Raw genomic sequence first — 20,047 nt, forward strand, 5'->3', positions numbered from 1 at the left:
TCGGTCCCCTAGTACATCCGGAAGGTTATTTGTGTCTTCCTTCGTGAAGACAGAACTAAAGTATTTGTTCAATTGGTCTGCCATTTCTTTGTTCCCCATTATAAATTCACCTGAATCTGACTGCAAGGGACCTACGTTTGTCTTCACTAATCTTTTTCTCTTCACATATCTATAGAAGCTTTTGCAGTCAGTTTTTATGTTCCCGGCAAGCTTCCTCTCGTACTCTATTTCCCCCCTCCTAATTGAACCCTTTGTCCTCCTCTGCTGAATTCTAAATTTCTCCTAGTCCTCAGGTTTGCTGCTTTTTATGGCCAATTTATATGCCTTTTCCTTGGATTTAACATTAATTTCCCTTGTTAGCCATGGTTGAGCCACCTTCCCCGTTTTATTTTTACTCCAGACAGGGATGTATAATTGTTGAAGTTCATCCATGTGATCTATAAATGTTTGCCATTGCCTATCCACCGTCAAGCCTTTAAGTATCATTTGCCAGTCTATTCTAGCCAATTCACGCCTCATACCGTTGAAGTTAGCTTTCCCTAAGTTCAGGACCCTAGTTTCTGAATTAACTGTCACTCTCCATCTTAATAAAGAATTCTACCATATTATGGTCACTCTTCCCCAAGGAGCCTCGCACAACGAGATTGTTAATTAGTCCTTTCTCATTACACATCACCCAGTCTAGGATGTCCAGCCCTCTAGTTGGTTCCTCGACATATTGGTCTAGAAAACCATCCCTAATACACTCCAGGAAATCCTCCTCCACCACATTGCTACTAGTTTGGTTAGCCCAATCAATATGTAGGTTAAAGACGCCCATGATAACTGCTGTACCTTTATTGCACGCATCCCTTATTTGTTGTTTGATGCTGTCCCCAACCTCACTACTACTGTTTGGTGGTCTGTACACAACTCCCACTAGCGTTTTCTGCCCTTTGGTATTCCGCAGCTCCACCCATACCGATTCCACATCATCCAGGCTAATGTCCCTCCTGACTATTGCGTAAATTTCCTCTTTAACCAGCAGCGCCACCCCGCCTCCTTTTCCTGTCTATCCTTCCTAAATGTTGACTACAACATTGTTGTTAAATTAAACTCAAATCTGACAACCCAGTGAGGTTAGGAAAGGCTTGACGTTAAAAGCGTGTAACATTTTAAGGATGGTGCCGAGATTGACTGGAATGTTGAGAATTTGAATTATGTGGACAAATTAAGAAATAAATGAGAGCTGTGCTTGTTCTCCTGAGAGCCTGTGCTCAGGTGCCTGGAGTGGGACTCGAACCTTCAACCTGCTGAGCCAGAGCCCAGGGAGAGCGGCCCCCTGAGTCCCAGACATTACAACCTATTATACATTCAACCAAAATTTGCATCTCTCCCTTCGATTGGTCGAAACAACTCATTAATAATTAATCACGTTCAACTGGCCGTATTGAGATTAGTAATATTTGCTTGTGCGGTTCCGATTGGCTAAGAGAGCCTGGTTTGCATGACGCGAGGCCACACTCAATAATTCTGGTTTCCGACTGGCTGGCGGCAGTGTCAATCACGCCTGTTTACCGATGAACGGCTTCCTGATTGGCTCGTGGCGCCGTCAATCACGCCCACTGTGCATAATCAAGTTTTTGATTGGCCGCCGGGTTCGGGGCTGTCTGTCGCACCTACCGCCGCGAGTGTGATTTGTGATTGGCTGGAGGCGCCCACTACCGCTGTTTTGTTTTCTGATTGGCTGGCGATTACTGCCCATTACGCCCCCTGGTCACTGATCAGATTCCCGATTGGTGGCCGACGCTGTCCATCATGCCTATTTGCCACTGAGACGGTAAGGGATTGGCTGGCGGTTACTGTCCATCACGCCCTGTGGCGGCGGTCCCGCCCCCCCGCGGACCGTGGCCCTGATTGGAGGAGGGCGGCGGCCGGCGATCGAGCGATGCCGCTGGGCCGCTGGAAGAAGGCCGCGCCGCTGGTGAACGATGAGGCGGAGGAGGGCTCCGGGCCGGGCCCGGGGGTCGAGGATGGGCCCGGGGCCTCCCGCCTGCCGACGCCGATCCGCCCGCGCCTCGTCTTCCACACACAGCTCGCGCACGGCAGCGCCACCGGCCGAGTGGAGGGATTCGGCAACGTGAGGGAGCTGTACAGCCGCGTCAGCCAGGCGTTCGGCCTGGGCCCGGGGGAGGTCAGTGCGGGCCCGGGGGCAGGGGGCAGGGGGAGGCCTGGGCCCGGGGGAGGTCAGTGCGGGCCGGGGGCAGGGGGCAGGGGGAGGCCTGGGCCCGGGGGAGGTCAGTGCAGGCCCGGGGGCAGGGGGAGGGGGAGGCCCGGGGGCAGGGGGAGGGGGAGGGCAGGGGGCAGGGGGAGGCCTGGGCCCGGGGGCAGGGGGCAGGGGGAGGCCTGGGCCCGGGGGAGGTCAGTGCGGGCCCGGGGGCAGGGGGAGGCCTGGGCCCGGGGGAGGTCAGTGCGGGCCTGGGCCCGGGGGCAGGGGGCAGGGGGAGGCCTGGGCCCGGGGGAGGTCAGTGCGGGCCCGGGGGCAGGGGGCAGGGGGAGGCCTGGGCCCGGGGGAGGTCAGTGCGGGCCTGGGCCCGGGGGCAGGGGGCAGGGGGAGGCCTGGGCCCGGGGGAGGTCAGTGCGGGCCGGGGGCAGGGGGCAGGGGGAGGCCGGGGGCCGGGGGAGGTCAGTGCGGGCCTGGGCCCGGGGGCAGGGGGAGGCCTGGGCCCGGGGGAGGTCAGTGCGGGCCGGGGGCAGGGGGCAGGGGGAGGCCTGGGCCCGGGGGCAGGGGGAGGCGTTCGGCCTGGGCCCGGGGGAGGTCAGTGCGGGCCTGGGCCCGGGGGCAGGGGGCAGGGGGAGGGGAGGGGAGGGGAGAGGAGAGGCCTGGGCCCGGGGGAGGTCAGTGCGGGCCCGGGGGCAGGGGGCAGGGGGAGGCCTGGGCCCGGGGGCAGGGGGAGGCCTGGGCCCGGGGGAGGTCAGTGCGGGCCCGGGGGCAGGGGGCAGGGGGAGGCCTGGGCCCGGGGGAGGTCAGTGCGGGCCTGGGCCCGGGGGCAGGGGGAGGGGAGGGGGGAGGCCTGGGGGCAGGGGGAGGCCTGGGCCTGGGGGAGGTCAGTGCGGGGAGGGGGGAGGCCTGGGCCCGGGGGAGGTCAGTGCGGGCCCGAGGGCAGGGGGAGGGGGGAGGCCTGGGGGAGGTCAGTGCGGGCCCGGGGGCAGGGGGAGGCCTGGGCCCGGGGGAGGTCAGTGCGGGCCTGGGCCCGGGGGCAGGGGGAGGCCTGGGGGAGGTCTGTGCGGGGCAGGGGGAGGGCAGGGGAGGGGGGAGACTTGAGGAGTGGGCTGATAGAGGGGGAGATGTGCGGGGGGGGAGGGGAATTGGGGAGAAACTGGGGGAGGGCTGCTGCCTGAGGGGGTGGGGCCCATTGGGGGGGGGGGGGTGAAGGGGCTGATAGAGGGGGAGGTGAGTCTGGGGGGGGGGGAGATTGAGGGGGGCATTGGGTGAGGGGAGGGATTACTGGGGGAGGAGGGGGGGTGGGGTGGGGTTCATTGGGGGAGTGGGGCACGCGTACCACTGTGGGGGGAGGGGCATGGGTAGCACCCTGCGGGGGAGGGGCATGGGTGGCACTGGGAGGGGGGCAAGGGTAGCACCTTGTGGGGTAGGGGCACGGGTGACACTGCGGTGGGTGGACCCGGAGGATGTAATAGGGTGAGACGAAGAGGGGTGGGAGGAGGCTGGTGTGGAGCGGTTGGGCTGAGTGGCCTGTTTCTGGGCTGTGATACTGTGTAAGTTTTAAGTCGATGAGTGGGACTGTGCTGTCGCCTTGACGCCATGTTGTCTGATGTCTTTACTGTGCTGTTGTCTTGACACTACTGTTGATGCATCTTAATAGCTATTTAAGAACAAGTTTCTATTGAGAAACTGAGGTGAAGCAGTAAGGCCCATATAGTGCAGGATCGAGCCCATGTTAAGGCAGACAGATAGATCAGGTCAGTTGGGAAGTAGTGATATGCGGTACACAGGTTGGGTTTTGCAATTGTCGGAAGACTGAGGGTGCTGAGGTGTTCCTGGAAAAGGAGTTGCTCCGGGAAATGCGATAAATGAGTCTCTTATTTCAACACAGGAAAAGTTTCCCCGACACATTTGGATCTCATAAGAATTAGGAGCAGGAGCCTGCTCCGCCATTCAGTGAGATCATGGCCGATCTTCGACCTCAACTCCACTTTCCCGCCCGATCCCCATATCCCTTGATTCCCCGAGAGTCCAAAAATCTACCTATCTCAGCCTTGAATATACTCAACGACTGAGCCTCCACAGCCCCCTCGGGCAGAGAATTCCAAAGATTCACCACCCTCCGAGTGAAGAAATTCCTCCTCATCTGAGTCTTAAATGGCCGACCCGTTATCCTGAGACTGTACCCCTGGTTCGAGACTCCCCAGCCCGGGTGGAACATCCTCCCTGCATCTACCTGATGATGAGAAGGGATTATCCGGTGCAGCGATGTCACAGCACCGTTACTGAGAATGGGAAAGGTTGCTATTTTGCCAGTCAAGGCAACATTTTTGAAGGGGGCATTCATCCTGAGATGAATATTCCGATTCTGCAAAACTATGTGGACACGTAGACATGCTCTCTTTACTGAGGCTGAGGGGAGACCTGATTGAGGTGTATACAATGATGAGGGGCCTGGATAGAGTGGATAGGAAGGATCTATTTCCCTTAGCAGAGGGGTCAACAACCAGGGGGCATTGATTTAAAGTAATGGGTAGGAGGATTTGAGGGGAAATTTCTTCACCCAGTGGGTGGTGGGGGTCTGGAACTCACTGCCTGAAAGGGTGGTAGAGGCAGAAACCCTCACCACATTTAAAAAGTACTTGGATGGGCACCTGAAGTGCCGTAACCTACAGGGCTGCGGACCCAGAGCTGGAAAGTGGGATTAGGCTGGGTAGCTCTAGGACGGTCGCCGCGAACACGGTGAGCCGAAATGGCCTCTTGCCATGCTGTAAATTTCTATGATTCTACGACATGTCTAACGCAACTTACAAAAGTGTGAGGGGAGATGAGCAAACACTTTGGCCCTCCCTCTGGAGTCTGCGGGAATGATACGGTGTCCCAGAATGGCAACGCCCTGTCGAAGCAGCCAAGTGTCGCAGGTGTCAGTGAGCGGTGTGATGATCTGTCGTGTACGAGTGAGAGAGCAGATCTCCAGATTCAAGCGTCCCGAGAGAGTAGGAGGATGAACAACAGCATCTGTGAAGGATCACTGCACCAGCCTGGGGTGTAAAGAGGGCTGCCCATGGCTCGCGGTAGATTCAACGCTGATTTGAATCACATGGGCCTTCAATCTGTTTGGACGCACGGCTGTAATCTACACATTGCAAATAGATCCATTGTTAAAAATAATCTTCACTGGATCTTGTGGATTGTTGCAGCACAGCATGTAGTGCTCTATCATGCTGCCTTTACAACAACATAACATAGTGAAGCGTCCCAAGGTGCTTCACAGGAGTGTTATCAAACAAAATTTGACACCGAGCCAGATAGAGATATTAGGACAGCTTGATCAAAGTGGCAGCTTTTAAGGAGCGTCTCAAAGGAGGAGAGAGAGGTTTAGACAGGGAGTTCCAGAGCTTGGGGGCCCAGGCGGCTGAAGGCACGGCCGCCAATGGTGGAGCGATGGAAATCAGGGATGCGTAAGAGGCCAGACTTGGAGGAGCGCAGAGATCTTGGAGGGTTGTAAGAAGAGTGCTGTGGTTTATCGAGGTAGGAAATTTAATTACGAAGAGGTGGGAGGGAAGAGCAACATTCTGTAGTTTACTGTAAGTCGGGCCTGATTGACTTTTCCACTGGGACCTCCAGTGCGTATCTTGCTTGTATCGGCCGTTGACTGTTTTTACAAAGTGATTTCTGTTTGCAAGGCGGCTGCGTAGTCAGCCGTGTGCCTGCCGTATTGTGACTCTCAGCGCCCTTTCAGGAGGTTCAAATCCTGAGGGAGGGAAGACCTGCACAAACAGGAATAAACTGCGGCCGAGCCGTTGCCCAGATCAAAGACCATTGAACAGGGCCATTGCTAGTGTCCCCGGTCTGCAGCAATAGTTGGTGGGGCTGCTACACCGGGCTCCGAGCTCCTGGATTAAGGAGGGGGGGGGATAGTGTGGATGTCCCATAGGTGATCCCATGCGGAATCTGAGTGGGGATGGGCATGGGATGAGGACAGGTTGCATAAGCGTGGCTGGTATCGCTTGAGCCGAGAAGGTTGAGGGCTGATCTGATCGAGGTGCTCAAAATGATAAAAACCGATTTGTTAGAGTAGGTAGATATAAACCATTCCCTCTAGCAAGAGTCTAAAACAAGGGAGCATCACCTTAAAATTAGAGCCAGGCCGTTCGGGGGTAAAATCAGGAAGCACCTCTTCACACACAGGGCAGTGGGAATCTGGAACTCTCTCCTATAAAGATGCCGATGCTGGGGGTCAATTGAAGATGTCAAGCCTGAGGTTGACGAACTTTTACAAAAGAAAGAAAGACGTTGATTTATATAGCGCCTTTCACGACCACCGGACGTCATTTTACAGCCAATGAAGTACTTTTGGAGTGTAGTCACTGTTGTAATGTGGGAAACGCGGCAGCCAAGTTGCGCACAGCAAGCTCCCACACACAGCACTGATAATGAGCAGATAATCTGTTTTTGTTACGCTGATTGAGGGATAAATATTGGCCCCAGGACACCGGGGAGAACTCCCCTGCTCTTCTTTGAAAATAGTGCCATGGGAGCGCTTATGTCCACTTGAGAGAACAGACGGAACCTCGGTTTAACGTTTCATCCAAAAGACCGCCCCTCCAACGGTGCGCCGCTCCCTCAGTACTGTACTGGGAGTGTCAGCCTAGATTTTGTTGTGCTCAAGTCCCTGGAATGGGATTTGAACCCACAACCTTTTGACTCGGAGGCGAGAGTGCTGCCCACTGAGCCACAGCTGACACTGAGAAGGCGTTTGATAGGGTAGACGTAGAGAAGACATTTCTAATTGTGGGAGAGTCTAAAACTAGAGGCCATCAATATAAGACAATACCCACTAAATCCAAAAGGGAATTCAGGAGAAACTCTTTACCCAGAGAGCGGTGAGCATGTCACAGGGAGGGGTTGAAGCGAATAGTATCGATGCATTTAAGGGGAAGCTGGATAAACACATGAGGGAGAAGGGAATAGAAGGATGTGCTGATGGGGTGAGTTGAAGAGGGGTGGGAGGGGGCTCGAGCGGCGGGGCCTGTATGTTCTACGTGATTCTGTGCAACACAGTTTAACCCAGAACCTCAACCAGCTTGATGTAACGGCAGGATCGGGGGAGGGAGGCCTCTCTGGTCTGCAGTGCCTAATACTAACTTTTTTTGTTTTTTTGGGTGAATGATTCTCCCCCGGCTGTGGAGAAGTGTGAGGGTTGAGCTGCTGATACCTTGCACAAGGAGGTGATCGAGGTGAGCCGGCCTAACAGCACCTGTGTTCCCCGTGTTGCTCCACAGATCATGTTCTGCACCCTGAACACCCACAAGGTGGACATGGACAAACTGCTGGGCGGGCAGATCGGCCTAGAAGACTTCATCTTTGCTCACATCAAAGGGCAGACGAAAGAGGTGGAGATCTACAAGTCGGAAGATGCTTTGGGACTGACCATTACTGACAATGGCGCAGGCTACGCATTTATAAAGGTGGGTCCTGGAGGGAGGGGAATGGCGTCTGGGAGTGAACTAGTGGGGTTAGTACACTGTCCCCTCGTCTCTTGAGGTCTGGCATTGGAACCCAGCCCCGAGCGATCGAATGAGGTATGTGTATCGACTCTGAGTTGTGTTCATTTGGCTTCTAGTGTATGCAAGTGTAAAAGTGCCAGATATACAGCATTAATTGAGATGGATAACTAGTTCACGCTGAACAGTGGGTCTCCTGTTGCTCACCATAAGTCGCTTCTGCTTAAGTCCTGCATAAGCGAGGGCCCTGGGGCAACCCACACTGCGGTATGTGTGCGCACTAGGTCCATGCAGCAGAGCTGGTCTCCAGTTGTCTTGGTTAATCCTTGCCATTGGACCAAGACCTAGCTCTGTCATGCTCGTGTGGTGGCTGATGTGCATGCTCTTTTCTAAGTACAGGACTGTTATACCGTGTAATGCACGATTTTATTCTGTCGCTGTGTTTAACGCCTCATCTGAAAGACGGCTCTTCCGACAGTGCGGCGCTCCCTCAGCGCTGCCCCTCCGACAGTGCGGCGCTCCCTCAGCGCTGCCCCTCCGACAGTGCGGCGCTCCCTCAGCGCTGCCCCTCCGACAGTGCGGCGCTCCCTCAGCGCTGCCCCTCCGACAGTGCGGCGCTCCCTCAGCGCTGCCCCTCCGACAGTGCGGCGCTCCCTCAGCGCTGCCCCTCCGACAGTGCGGCGCTCCCTCAGCGCTGCCCCTCCGACAGTGCGGCGCTCCCTCAGCGCTGCCCCTCCGACAGTGCGGCGCTCCCTCAGCGCTGCCCCTCCGACAGTGCGGCGCTCCCTCAGCGCTGCCCCTCCGACAGTGCGGCGCTCCCTCAGCGCTGCCCCTCCGACAGTGCGGCGCTCCCTCAGCGCTGCCCCTCCGACAGTGCGGCGCTCCCTCAGCGCTGCCCCTCCGACAGTGCGGCGCTCCCTCAGCGCTGCCCCTCCGACAGTGCGGCGCTCCCTCAGCGCTGCCCCTCCGACAGTGCGGCGCTCCCTCAGCGCTGCCCCTCCGACAGTGCGGCGCTCCCTCAGCGCTGCCCCTCCGACAGTGCGGCGCTCCCTCAGCGCTGCCCCTCCGACAGTGCGGCGCTCCCTCAGCGCTGCCCCTCCGACAGTGCGGCGCTCCCTCAGCGCTGCCCCTCCGACAGTGCGGCGCTCCCTCAGCGCTGCCCCTCCGACAGTGCGGCGCTCCCTCAGCGCTGCCCCTCCGACAGTGCGGCGCTCCCTCAGCGCTGCCCCTCCGACAGTGCGGCGCTCCCTCAGCGCTGCCCCTCCGACAGTGCGGCGCTCCCTCAGCGCTGCCCCTCCGACAGTGCGGCGCTCCCTCAGCGCTGCCCCTCCGACAGTGCGGCGCTCCCTCAGCGCTGCCCCTCCGACAGTGCGGCGCTCCCTCAGCGCTGCCCCTCCGACAGTGCGGCGCTCCCTCAGCGCTGCCCCTCCGACAGTGCGGCGCTCCCTCAGCGCTGCCCCTCCGACAGTGCGGCGCTCCCTCAGCGCTGCCCCTCCGACAGTGCGGCGCTCCCTCAGTATTGTGCTGGGAGTGATGGTTTTGATTTTGTGCTCAAGTCTTGAGAGTCGGACTTGCACCCACACCCTTGTGACTCAGCGGCGAGTGAGTTTAACCCACTGAGCCACGGCCAACACCCGTCGTGAATGGCACAGCATAACTGGGATCCACCCAGCGTTAGAGGGAGCAGTCAGGCAGGTTTCACAGGCTTAACGGGTCCTATTGGGAGAGGGTTCGGAAAGGTGGAGTGTTCGAAAAATAAAAGTAACACACAAAGCTGTATCTGTTCGATCCGTCCTGAGGGGCTGTTAAGATGCCTGAATAGGATTCACCGCTCCCTATCCCATCCCAAGAAAAGACAAGGGAAGGCCTTTTCCTTACAATGCAGTCACACAGTTGAGAGGTCGCAGGTTTAAGCTAATGGGCAAAAGAGGGAGATGGGGAGAATGTTTTTACGCAGCGAGTTGTTGTGATCTGGAACGTGCTGCCTGAAAGGGCGGTGGGAGCAGATTCAGTAGTGACTTTGAAAAGGGAATTGGATTCACGCTTAAAGGAAACATTTGCAGGGCTGTGTGGAAGGAGAATGCTGGGCCGAATGGCCGCCTCCTATGCTGGATCATTCTGTGATAAGCAAGTTAATCACCGCCAGTCCAACACGATACCATGTCACAAGTGCCTACCAGTCTGTGTCTGTTGCATTGAGCGAGGAGCTAAGCCACATAATTCGAACAAAGAGATACCGTGCAATTCGTTCGTCTGTGTGTGTGGCTCGTTTGCTGTGTTTGAATTAGGCCGGCGGTTGTTCAAATCCATAAGCCCTGATAACCGTGAGCGAGCTGTTCAACTGTTTCAGCGTGGTTTCCAAACTGTTTAGAGGTTGGGTCAAACTGGCCAGCTACTGCAGCGGGAAAGAATAATCGTGTATTTAACATTTAATGGAATATGTAGCCTTGGCCCTTGAGGCCTGTAATGAGTCCTGATTCCTTGCTGCTTCTCTGACAGTGCAAGGAGAATCTTGGGGAGACCTAGAATAGGCCCAACAACTTCAGAATGGTTACTTGGTTAACTTAGGCCATAAGAGAACTAAAGTTCACCTATGAGTGTTGTCTAAGTTATGGTATCTAAGATATAGTTAGAAAGAAAGACTTGCATTTATATAGCGCCTTTCACAACCACCGGAAGCCTCAAAGTGCTTTACAGCCAATGAAGTACTTTTTTTTTGAAGTGTAGTCGCTGTTGTAATGTGGGAAACGCAGCAGCCAATTTACACACAGCAAGCTCCCACAAACAGCAATGTGATAATGACCAGATAATCTGGGTTTTTTTTTTGTTATGTTGATGGGGAATAAATATTGGCCAAGACACTGGGTATAACTCACCTGCTCCTCTGTGAAATATTGCCTTGGGATCTTTTACGTCCACTTGAGAGAGTAGACGGGACCTCGGTTTAAAGTCTCACCCGAAAGACGGCACCTCCGACAGTGCAGTACTCCCTCAGCACTGCCCCTCCGACAGTGCAGCGCTCCCTCAGCACTGCCCCTCCGACAGTGCGGCGCTCCCTCAGCACTGCCCCTCCGACAGTGCGGCGCTCCCTCAGCACTGCCCCTCCGACAGTGCGGCGCTCCCTCAGCACTGCCCCTCCGACAGTGCGGCGCTCCCTCAGCACTGCCCCTCCGACAGTGCGGCGCTCCCTCAGCACTGCCCCTCCGACAGTGCGGCGCTCCCTCAGCACTGCCCCTCCGACAGTGCGGCGCTCCCTCAGCACTGCCCCTCCGACAGTGCGGCGCTCCCTCAGCACTGCCCCTCCGACAGTGCGGCGCTCCCTCAGCACTGCCCCTCCGACAGTGCGGCGCTCCCTCAGCACTGCCCCTCCGACAGTGCGGCGCTCCCTCAGCACTGCCCCTCCGACAGTGCGGCGCTCCCTCAGCACTGCCCCTCCGACAGTGCGGCACTCCCTCAGCACTGCCCCTCCGACAGTGCGGCACTCCCTCAGCACTGCACTGGGAGTGTCAGCCTGGATTTTTTGTGTTCAACACCCTGGAGTGGGCGTTGAACCCACAACCTTCTGACTGAGGCGAATATGCTACCCACTGTGTAAATTATAGTAAATAGGCGGGGCAATATATTGAGATCTCCCAAACCTCTGTCATTGCTGTTTTGAATGTAGAGACTGGAGGAGGCCATTCAGCCCCTCGAGCCTGTCCCGTCATTCAGTTAGATCGTAGCTGATCTGTACCTCAACTCCATTGAACCCACCTTTGCTGCATAACCTTTGATATCCTTAACCTGCTGGGAGGCTATTTGACTGAACAATACTTCCAAGACAATCTTTGGAACAGGAGGAGGCCATTCAGCCCCTCAAGCCTGCTCCCAATTCAATTAGATCATGGCTGATCTGTATCTTAACTCCATTGGGTGTCACTTGCGAGGCCGGCATTTATTGCCCATCCCTAATTGCCCTGGAGTATCTCGCCTGGGCCATTTCAGAGGGTCAGTTAAGAGCCAATCACATTGCTGTGGGTCTGGAGTCACATATCAGCCAGACCGGGTAAGGGCGACAGATTTCCTTCCCTGAAGGGACATCAGTGAACCAGTTGGGTTTTTACGACAATCCGGTAGTTTCATGGTCACCATTACTGATGCTAGCTTTTTATTCCAGATTCATTTAATTCACTGAATTTAAATTCCCCAGCTGCCGTGGTGGGATTTGAACTTGTGTCTCCGGATCATTGATCCAGGTCTCTGGATTCCTGGCCCGGTGACATTACCACTGTGCTACCGTTCCCCCTATTTATCTGCCTCCACTCCATTTCTCCTGATACCCTTACCCAACCAAAATAAAACTATCGCGCTCGGCCTTGAGAAGGTCAATTGACCCTCAGCATCCAGTCTTTGCGGGAGTGTGTTTGACCTGTCTCTAACAGTCCATCTGTTCTACCTGCCTGCAACCCCTTGGTATTGAAATGAGAACTCATCGCACTCCATGCAAAATCATTCTTCCTCTGGTCCTCACAACTACACACCTTCCTCTGTCCTCCCTTCCACGTACAATCTACAATTGCATTACCACAACTTGATGTATAAGAATTAGGAGCAGGATTCGGCCCCTCGAGCCTGCTCCGCCATTCAATAAGATCACGGCTGATCTTCGACCTCAACTCCACTTTCCCGCCCGATCCCCAGATCTCTTGATTCCCTTAATATCCAAAAATCTACCGATCTCTGCCTTGAATACACTCAACGACTGAGCCTCCACAGCCCTCTGGGGCAGAGAATTCCAAAGATTCACCACCCTCTGAGTGAAGAAATTTCTCCTCATCTCAGTCCTAAATGGCCGACCCCTTATCCTGAGACTGTGACCCCCTGGTTCTAGACTCCCCAGCCCGGGGGAAACATCCTCCCTGCATCAACCCTGTCAAGCCCTGTAACAATTTTGTATGTCTCATTCTTCTAAACGCTAGAGAATATAGGCCTAGTCTATAATCTCGTATTCTCTCCTACTGTGATGACGCCCAGCATTGTGATCCTTCTTGTGCCAGAACAGCTCCGGAGTCACTGTCCCTGATCCATATATTGTTTATCTGTCTCTGGAACAGCTGGGATAAGGCAGCTCTTGGTATGGAGGATGGAAAGAGCAAATGGTCCGGGTTGGAAATAGCTGGGCCTAGGAGTCAATCACCCAGATACAGTTACTGTATAAAGTACTTTCTAAGCTTTGATTGGAAGATGGGAAGGGTGGTGCATTTTTTCTCCTGGGTGTTAAAAATCAGTAATAGATTTTTTTTTAGAGGGGGGGGTTCATGCAATCATAGAAATTTACAGCACGGAAGGAGGCCATTTCGGCCCATCGTGTCCACGATGGCCGGCCAAGAGCCATCCAGCCTAGTCCCACTTTCCTAGCCCTGTAGGTTACAGCACTTCAAGTGCACATCCAAGTACTTTTTAAATCTACCACCCTTTCAGGCAGTGAGTTCCAGACCCCCACCACCCTCTGGGTGAAGAAATTGGGAATGAGGAGGGAGATACCGGTGGGAAATACTGTGGGGGGGGGGGGTGGGGGGGGGACGGGGGAGGCAGAATGTGTATGTGGTGTAGGACAGGGTGGGACACATCTCGGTTTCAGGCTGGTTGCAAATTACGTGACAGTACTGAACCCTGCCACTAGATGGAGCTGCTGCAGGTGAAACGAGGTTAGTGCAAGAGTTGGATTGCTGCCACCATCAGTGATATACCTGTAGTACACCCGTACTTCATCGTAGTGTTAGAGGCTGCCATACCCGTACCCCCAGTACTGTACCCGTGTTATACAGTGATATACCTGTAGTACACCCGTACTTCATCGTAGTGTTAGAGGCTGCGATACCCGTACCCCCAGTACTGTACCCGTGTTATACAGTGATATACCTGTAGTACACCCGTACTTCATTGTAGTGTTAGAGGCTGCGATACCCGTACCCCCAGTACTGTACCCGTGTTATACAGTGACAGACCTGTAGTACACCCGTACTTCATCGTAGTGTTAGAGGCTGCCATACCCGTGCCCCCAGTACTGTACCCCAGTGTTAGAGGCTGTAATACCCATGTCCACCAGTATTGTACCCTAGTGTTATACAGTGACAGACCTGTACCCACCAGTACTGTACCCCAGTGTTATACAGTGACAGACCTGTACCCACCAGTACTGCACCCCAGTGTTATACAGTGACAGACCTGTACCCACCAGTACTGTACCCTAGTGTTATACAGTGACAGACCTGTGCCCACCAGTACTGTACCCCAGTGTTATACAATGACAGACCAGTACTGTACCCCAGTGTTATACAGCGACAATACTGTACTCCAGTGTTACATAATGAATCGCCCTTGATCCCTATGGTGGATCCGTGGCTGCCAGTACAAGTTGAACCTCCCTTATCCGGAACCACCCCTCGTCCAGAACCATTCCCGGCCACCGGGTGGCGCATGTGCAGAACTCCGACATGAACAAATTGAAGTCCTTCCTCGCTGCCGACTCCCGCAATCGCTGGCCTCACCCCGCGATCCACCGCCCTCCCCATGAACTCTCTGCTGCACTCCCAGCCCCAAGCCCCAGTGCCATTTAATTTAACGGGACCACCCCTCGTCCGGAAAATTCCCTTATCCAGGACCGTCCAGGTCCCGAGGTTGCCAAGTGGCGGAAAGACTGCCCATATTTTCTGCTCTCCTTCCCTCTGCCACTTTACCGCTGGTCAGATGTCTGACGTTTCCGCACACGAAGGGGGCAGGAAGATTCCCCCACCCCCAACCTTAAAATGCTGTGATTTAATTGGCAGAGAATCAAAGAAGGGAGCCTCATTGACCGAATGCACGTGATCAACGTCGGGGATCTGATCGAGGCGATCAACGGGCAAAGTGTCGTCGGTTTTCGCCACTTCGAGGTCGCCAAGCTGCTGAAAAGTTTGGTGAAGGGACAGCCCTTCACCCTGCGCCTCGTGGAGCCCCTGAAGGCATTCGGTGAGTGAGTGAGTGACCCTCCTGTATACAAATGAACATAAGCAATAGGAGCAGGAGTCAGCCTCTCGAGCCTGCTCCGCCATTCAATAAGATCGTGGCTGATCTGATCTTGGCCTCAGCCCCACTTTCCCGGCCACTCCCCATAACCCTCGACTCCCTTATCGCTCAAAAATCTGTCCAGCTCCATCTTAAATACATTCAATGTCCCGGCTTCCACAGCTCTCTGGGCAGAGAATTCCACAGATTTACGACCCTCTGAGAGAAGAAATCCCTCCTCGTATCCGTTTTAAATGGGCGGCCCCTTATTCTGAGACTATGCCCCCTAGTTCTAGATTTCCTCCACGAGGGGAAACATTCTCTCTGCATCCACCCTGTCCAGCCCCCTCCGAATCTTATATGTTTCAATAAGTTCACAACTCATTCTTCTAAACTCCAAGGAGTATAGGCCCAACCTGCTCAACTTTTCCTCATAAGGCAACCCCTTCATCCCAGGGATCACGGAGTTCTCCTCCAACACCCATTCAATCCGGAATCCCGCACGGACTTCCCCTCCCACATCCACTCTATCCGGAATCCGCAAATTCCCGTGTATTTATCTTTTGACAATGTGATAATGCGCTCATTATTTCTGAAGCCAACGCTGTGCTATAGATTGACCAGCAGGTGGGAGTGGAGGGCAAGTAGAGGGGACTATCACTCCCTGAAAAGCACTTCCATCAGTTCGCAAAAGTAACAGAGGCAATTTTTGTTGTCTTAAAAGCCTGATTGTAAACCATCTCTCGTTTCAACAACAACTTTTATTGATATAGCATTTTTAACGTTGTAAAACGTCCCAAGGTGCTTCACGGGAGCGTTAGCAAACAAAATTTGATACCGAGCCACATAAGGAGATATTGGGGCAGGTGACCGGTCACGGAGTTATGGTTTTAAGGAACGTCTTAAAGGAGGAAAGAGAGGTTTAGGGAGGGAGTTCCAGAGCTTGGGGCCCAGGCAGCTGAAGGCACGGCCACCGATGGTGGAGCGATTATAATCAGGGATGTGCAAGAGGTGATGGGTGAATGGGAATTGGTGCGAATGAGGGCACAGACAGCCGAGTTTTGAATAGTCCAAACCTTTGCCCTCGCTATTGTCTCATTTTTGGGAAACTTCATATGTAATTGAACCCATAAGAGAAAGAACTTGCATTTCTATAACGCCTTTCACTACCGTGTTCCCGATGTTGGGGAAGTCCAGAACCAGGGGACATAGGCTTAGGATAAAGGGGTAGGCCATTTAGGACTGAGATGAGGAGAAACCTCATCACTCAGAGAGTTGTTAACCTGTGGAATTCCCTGCCGCAGAGAGTTGTTGATGCCAGTTCGTTGGCTATATTCAAGAGGGAGTTAGATATGGCCCTTACGGATGAGGGCATCAAGGGGTATGGAGAGAAAGCAGGAAAGGGGTGCTGAGGGAATGATCAGCCATGATCTTATTGAATGGTGGTGCAGGCTCGAAGGGCCGAATGGCCTACTCCTGCACCTATTTTCTATGTTTACCGCGGGACGTTCCAAAGGGTTTCACAGCCAATGAAGCACTTTATTGAAGATAGTCACTGTTGCGATGTAGGAAAGATTGTGATTGAATCCACGCAAACCAGCCAGCTCACCCCTGGCTAACATTGAAGTAATGGAGCAACACTTGGCCTTGGGCGTGAGTGTGAACATGTGTGTGTCACTGACCATCGCCTTGTTATCACAGCGGGTGTGGTGTACTGATACCTCCCTATGTGGCTCGGTGTCCAGTTTTGTTTGTCAAGGCCACCGTGAAGCGCCTTGCGATGTTTCACTACGTTAAAGGTGCTGTATAAATACAACACCTCGAGTCCCTTCGCCGGGAGCACGTGGAAGCCACGTACAAACAACGGAAGGAGCGCACGACAACCCAAGCCCCCCACCCACCCATCCCTCCAACCACCGCCTGCCCCACCTGTGACAGAGACTGTAAGTCCCGCATTGGACTCATCAGTCACCTGAGAACTCGTGGTAGTGTGGAATCAAGTCATCCTCGACTCCGAGGGACTGCCTAAAAAGAAGATAAATACAAGTTGTTAAATATGCCTTGGGTCATCGCCGTCTCTTCCGTCTCAGAAGGTCGTGGGTTCGAGTCCCACTCCAGGGCCTTAAGCACATAAATCTAGGCTGACACTCCTAGTGCAGTGCTGAGGGAGCGCCGCCCTGTCGGAGGGGCAGTGCTGAGGGAGCACCGCACTGTCGGAGGGGCAGTGCTGAGGGAGCGCTGCCCTGTCGGAGGGGCAGTGCTGAGGGAGCACCGCACTGTCGGAGGGGCAGTGCTGAGGGAGCGGCGCACTGTCGGAGGGGCAGTGCTGAGGGAGCGCCGCACTGTCGGAGGGGCAGTACTGAGGGAGCGCCGCCCTGTCGGAGGGGCAGTGCTGAGGGAGCGCCGCACTGTCGGAGGGGCAGTACTGAGGGAGCGCCGCACTGTCGGAGGGGCAGTACTGAGGGAGCGCCGCACTGTCGGAGGGGCAGTACTGAGGGAGCGCCGCACTGTCAGAGGGACAGTGCTGAGGGAGCCCAGTACTGAGGGAGCGCTGCACTGTCTGGAGGGGCAGTACTGAGGGAGTGCCGCACTATCTGGAGGGGCAGTACTGAGAGAGCGCCGCACTGCGCTGTCGGAGGTGCCGTCTTTCGGATGAGATGTTGAACCGGAATCCCGTCTGCGCTCTCGGGTGGACGTAAAAGATCCCACAGCACTATGTTGAAGAGGAGCAGAGGAGTTATCCCCGGTGTTCTGGCCAATATTTATCCCTCAATCAACATAACAAAAGCAGATTATCTGGGTCATTATCACATTGCTGTGTGTGGGAGCTTGCTGTGCGCAAATTGGCTGCTGTGTTTCCCACATTACAACAGTGACCACACTCCAAATGTACTTCATTGGCTGTAAATCGCTTTGGGACGTTCGGTGGTCGTGAAAAGCGTTATATAACTGCAAGTCTTTCTGAGAATCTTTCTTGTAAGCATTCCCCTTTAACAAACCAGCAATTGTATTCCACAGTGGACCATCATCTTCCCTCCCCGTCCCCAACACACATTTCAATGCGGTCTCTAATCTCCAAATGGTCAGCCCCCCGACCTGCTTGTATGATCAGCGGCCGCCCACTTGCTCCAGTTGTTGCCAGCGGCCCTTCTCCGAAGTTTTGAAAGTGTTGAAAGTCTGAGGCTCCGTGGCCTTCGAGCCTGCCCTGCTGGAGTCCACAGCCGCCAGACCGGCGTCCGATTCGCTGCCCGATACTAACCCGCCCTCCCGTTTCTCCCGCAGACATGATAAGCCAGCGCTCCCGAGGGGGCAAACCTGCCTCGGGTGGGCAGCTGGGTACTGGGAAAGGAACACTGCGACTACGGGCGAAAGGGGCTGCCACGGTGGAGGAAGAGGTAGGCGCTGATTTATAGTCTGCGTTTGGTGGTGCATCTCGGGACGTTGCACAGCGTTCGAGGCGCTGTGTGAAAGGGCCTTGAGTTGCGGAGGGGAGGGGAGGGCCTGGTATTTACTTGTCGTGAAATAAATCGCCGCATTTCTCGCCTCCGACATCCTGTGCCTTTGAGCGCGGTGCCCGATTACTGTTCGATTGGGCATCTTTATTTGGCCACGGATCTGTGCCGACTGGGCACTGGGTTTTATTCTGCCTGGTCCTGGAGACACGGGAGACTTTGGTGCGAGTCGGCCTGGATTGGATTTAAACCCACTTCCCAAGAGGCAAAAACCCCCCCCCCCACCCGTGGGTTGACCCAATTGTGCCATCGTGTCGCGCCTTCAGTTGCCCTTTATGAACGTGTAAGCGAGGGGGGTTTGAAACGAGGCCCCATCGATGCCGGCACGTGTAAAGGCAGGCAGACCAACCACTCGAGCTAAAGCGGCTGATTGTATCCATTTCCTCCTCCTCACGGTGCTGAGGCAGATTGAGCTGGTCACAAAATAACAGAGCGGTGTGATTCAGAGTGGATGTGCGTAATGATCCCAAAAATACAAGGAGCAAAGTAAACAGTGAGGGACAGGAATACACACACTCCCCTCGCGACGATTATAGCCACCAGTAAATGTTAGCCTGCGGGAAATAATGAATGGAGCTGAAGTTCTGCTGTTTATTGTTCTACGTTGCTCTGGGATGGGAAGGTCGAAGGCCATTGTTTGTTTATCTGGAGAAATCTGGATGAACTGCCATCTTGATGTCTTTGGCGCGTGCATTTAAAGTAATTGCGGGGAGGTTTAGAGGGGATTTGAGGGGAACTTTCTTCATCCAGAGGCTGGTGGGGGTCTGGGGTGGAACTCGCTGCCTGAAAGGGTGGTAGAGGCAGAAACCCTCACCACATTTAAAAAGTACTTGGATACTCACCTGAAGTGCCGCGATCTACAGGGCTACGGACCGAGAGCTGGGAAGTGGGATTAGGCTGGGTGGCTCTTTGTCGGCCGGCGCGGACACGATGGGCCGAATGGCCTCGTTCCGTGCTGTAAATTTCTACGGTTCTAAGATGTCTCCCTGTGCATGGGTCGGATGTGCTGAGCAAATTGTTCCCTTCTAACCAGAGCCAGCAGCCCTGGAAGGAAAGTACAAGCATTGAGTCTGATTGACAGGTTTACTTACAGTAAATGAATGTACTTACTAGTAAGTACAATGATTGAGCTTAACCCTACATTACGCAGACTTACATAGCATGTACATCACACAAACAAGCTATTTGGATCAACGGGTCCGTGCCGGTGTTTATGCTCCACACCACACTCCTCCCACCCATATTGCCTCTTCCCACTCTGCCACCATGTCCCCCTATTCACCCTTCTCCCTCACATAGAAATATAGAAAATAGGTGCAGGAGTCGGCCATTTGGCCCTTCGAGCCTGCACCACCATTCAATATGATCATGGCTGATCATGCAACTTCAGAACCCCATTCCTGCTTTCTCTCCACACCCCTTGATCCCTTTAACCGTAAGGACCACATCTAACTCCCTTTTGAATATAACGAACTGGCCCCAACAACTTTCTGCGGTAGAGAATTCCACAGGTTAACAATTCTCTGAGTGAAGAAGTTTCTCCTCATCTCAGTCCTAAATGGCTTACCTCTTATCCTTAGACTGTGTCCCCTGGTTCTGGACTTCCCCAACATCGGGAACATTCTTCCTGCATCTAACCTGTCCAATCCCATCAGAATTTTATATGTTTCTATGAGATCCCCTCTCATTCTTCTAAATTCCAGTGAATATTAGCCTAGTCGATCCAGTCTTTCTTCATATGTCAGTCCTGCCATCCCGGGAATCAGTCTGTAGCTTGTATTGTAGCTTGATTTTTTTTT

At 54.5% G+C, this 20,047-nt stretch overlaps 1 protein-coding gene across 3 annotated transcripts in view; it reads left to right on the plus strand.

Annotated features, from left to right (window-relative positions):
- The first annotated feature begins 1,912 nt into the window (after positions 1-1,912).
- LOC139237899 (PDZ domain-containing protein GIPC1-like) overlaps positions 1,913-20,047 on the plus strand; it is a 32,831-nt gene continuing 14,696 nt past the window's right edge. Inside the window, exons 1-4 of one of the 3 annotated variants that reach the window (XM_070867181.1) lie at positions 1,913-2,173; positions 7,489-7,674; positions 14,520-14,700; positions 18,019-18,131. In XM_070867181.1, coding sequence (XP_070723282.1) covers positions 1,928-2,173; positions 7,489-7,674; positions 14,520-14,700; positions 18,019-18,131 — 726 coding nt within the window. In that variant the 5' untranslated portion in view covers positions 1,913-1,927. Of the gene's footprint in view, positions 2,174-2,776; positions 2,798-3,204; positions 3,216-7,488; positions 7,675-14,519; positions 14,701-18,018; positions 18,132-20,047 lie in introns of those variants that run through there. The other 2 variants (XM_070867182.1, XM_070867183.1) reach the window with 2 other exon arrangements.

Source organism: Pristiophorus japonicus, chromosome 24 (genome assembly GCF_044704955.1).
Source record: "Pristiophorus japonicus isolate sPriJap1 chromosome 24, sPriJap1.hap1, whole genome shotgun sequence".
NCBI lineage: Eukaryota > Metazoa > Chordata > Chondrichthyes > Pristiophoridae > Pristiophorus > Pristiophorus japonicus.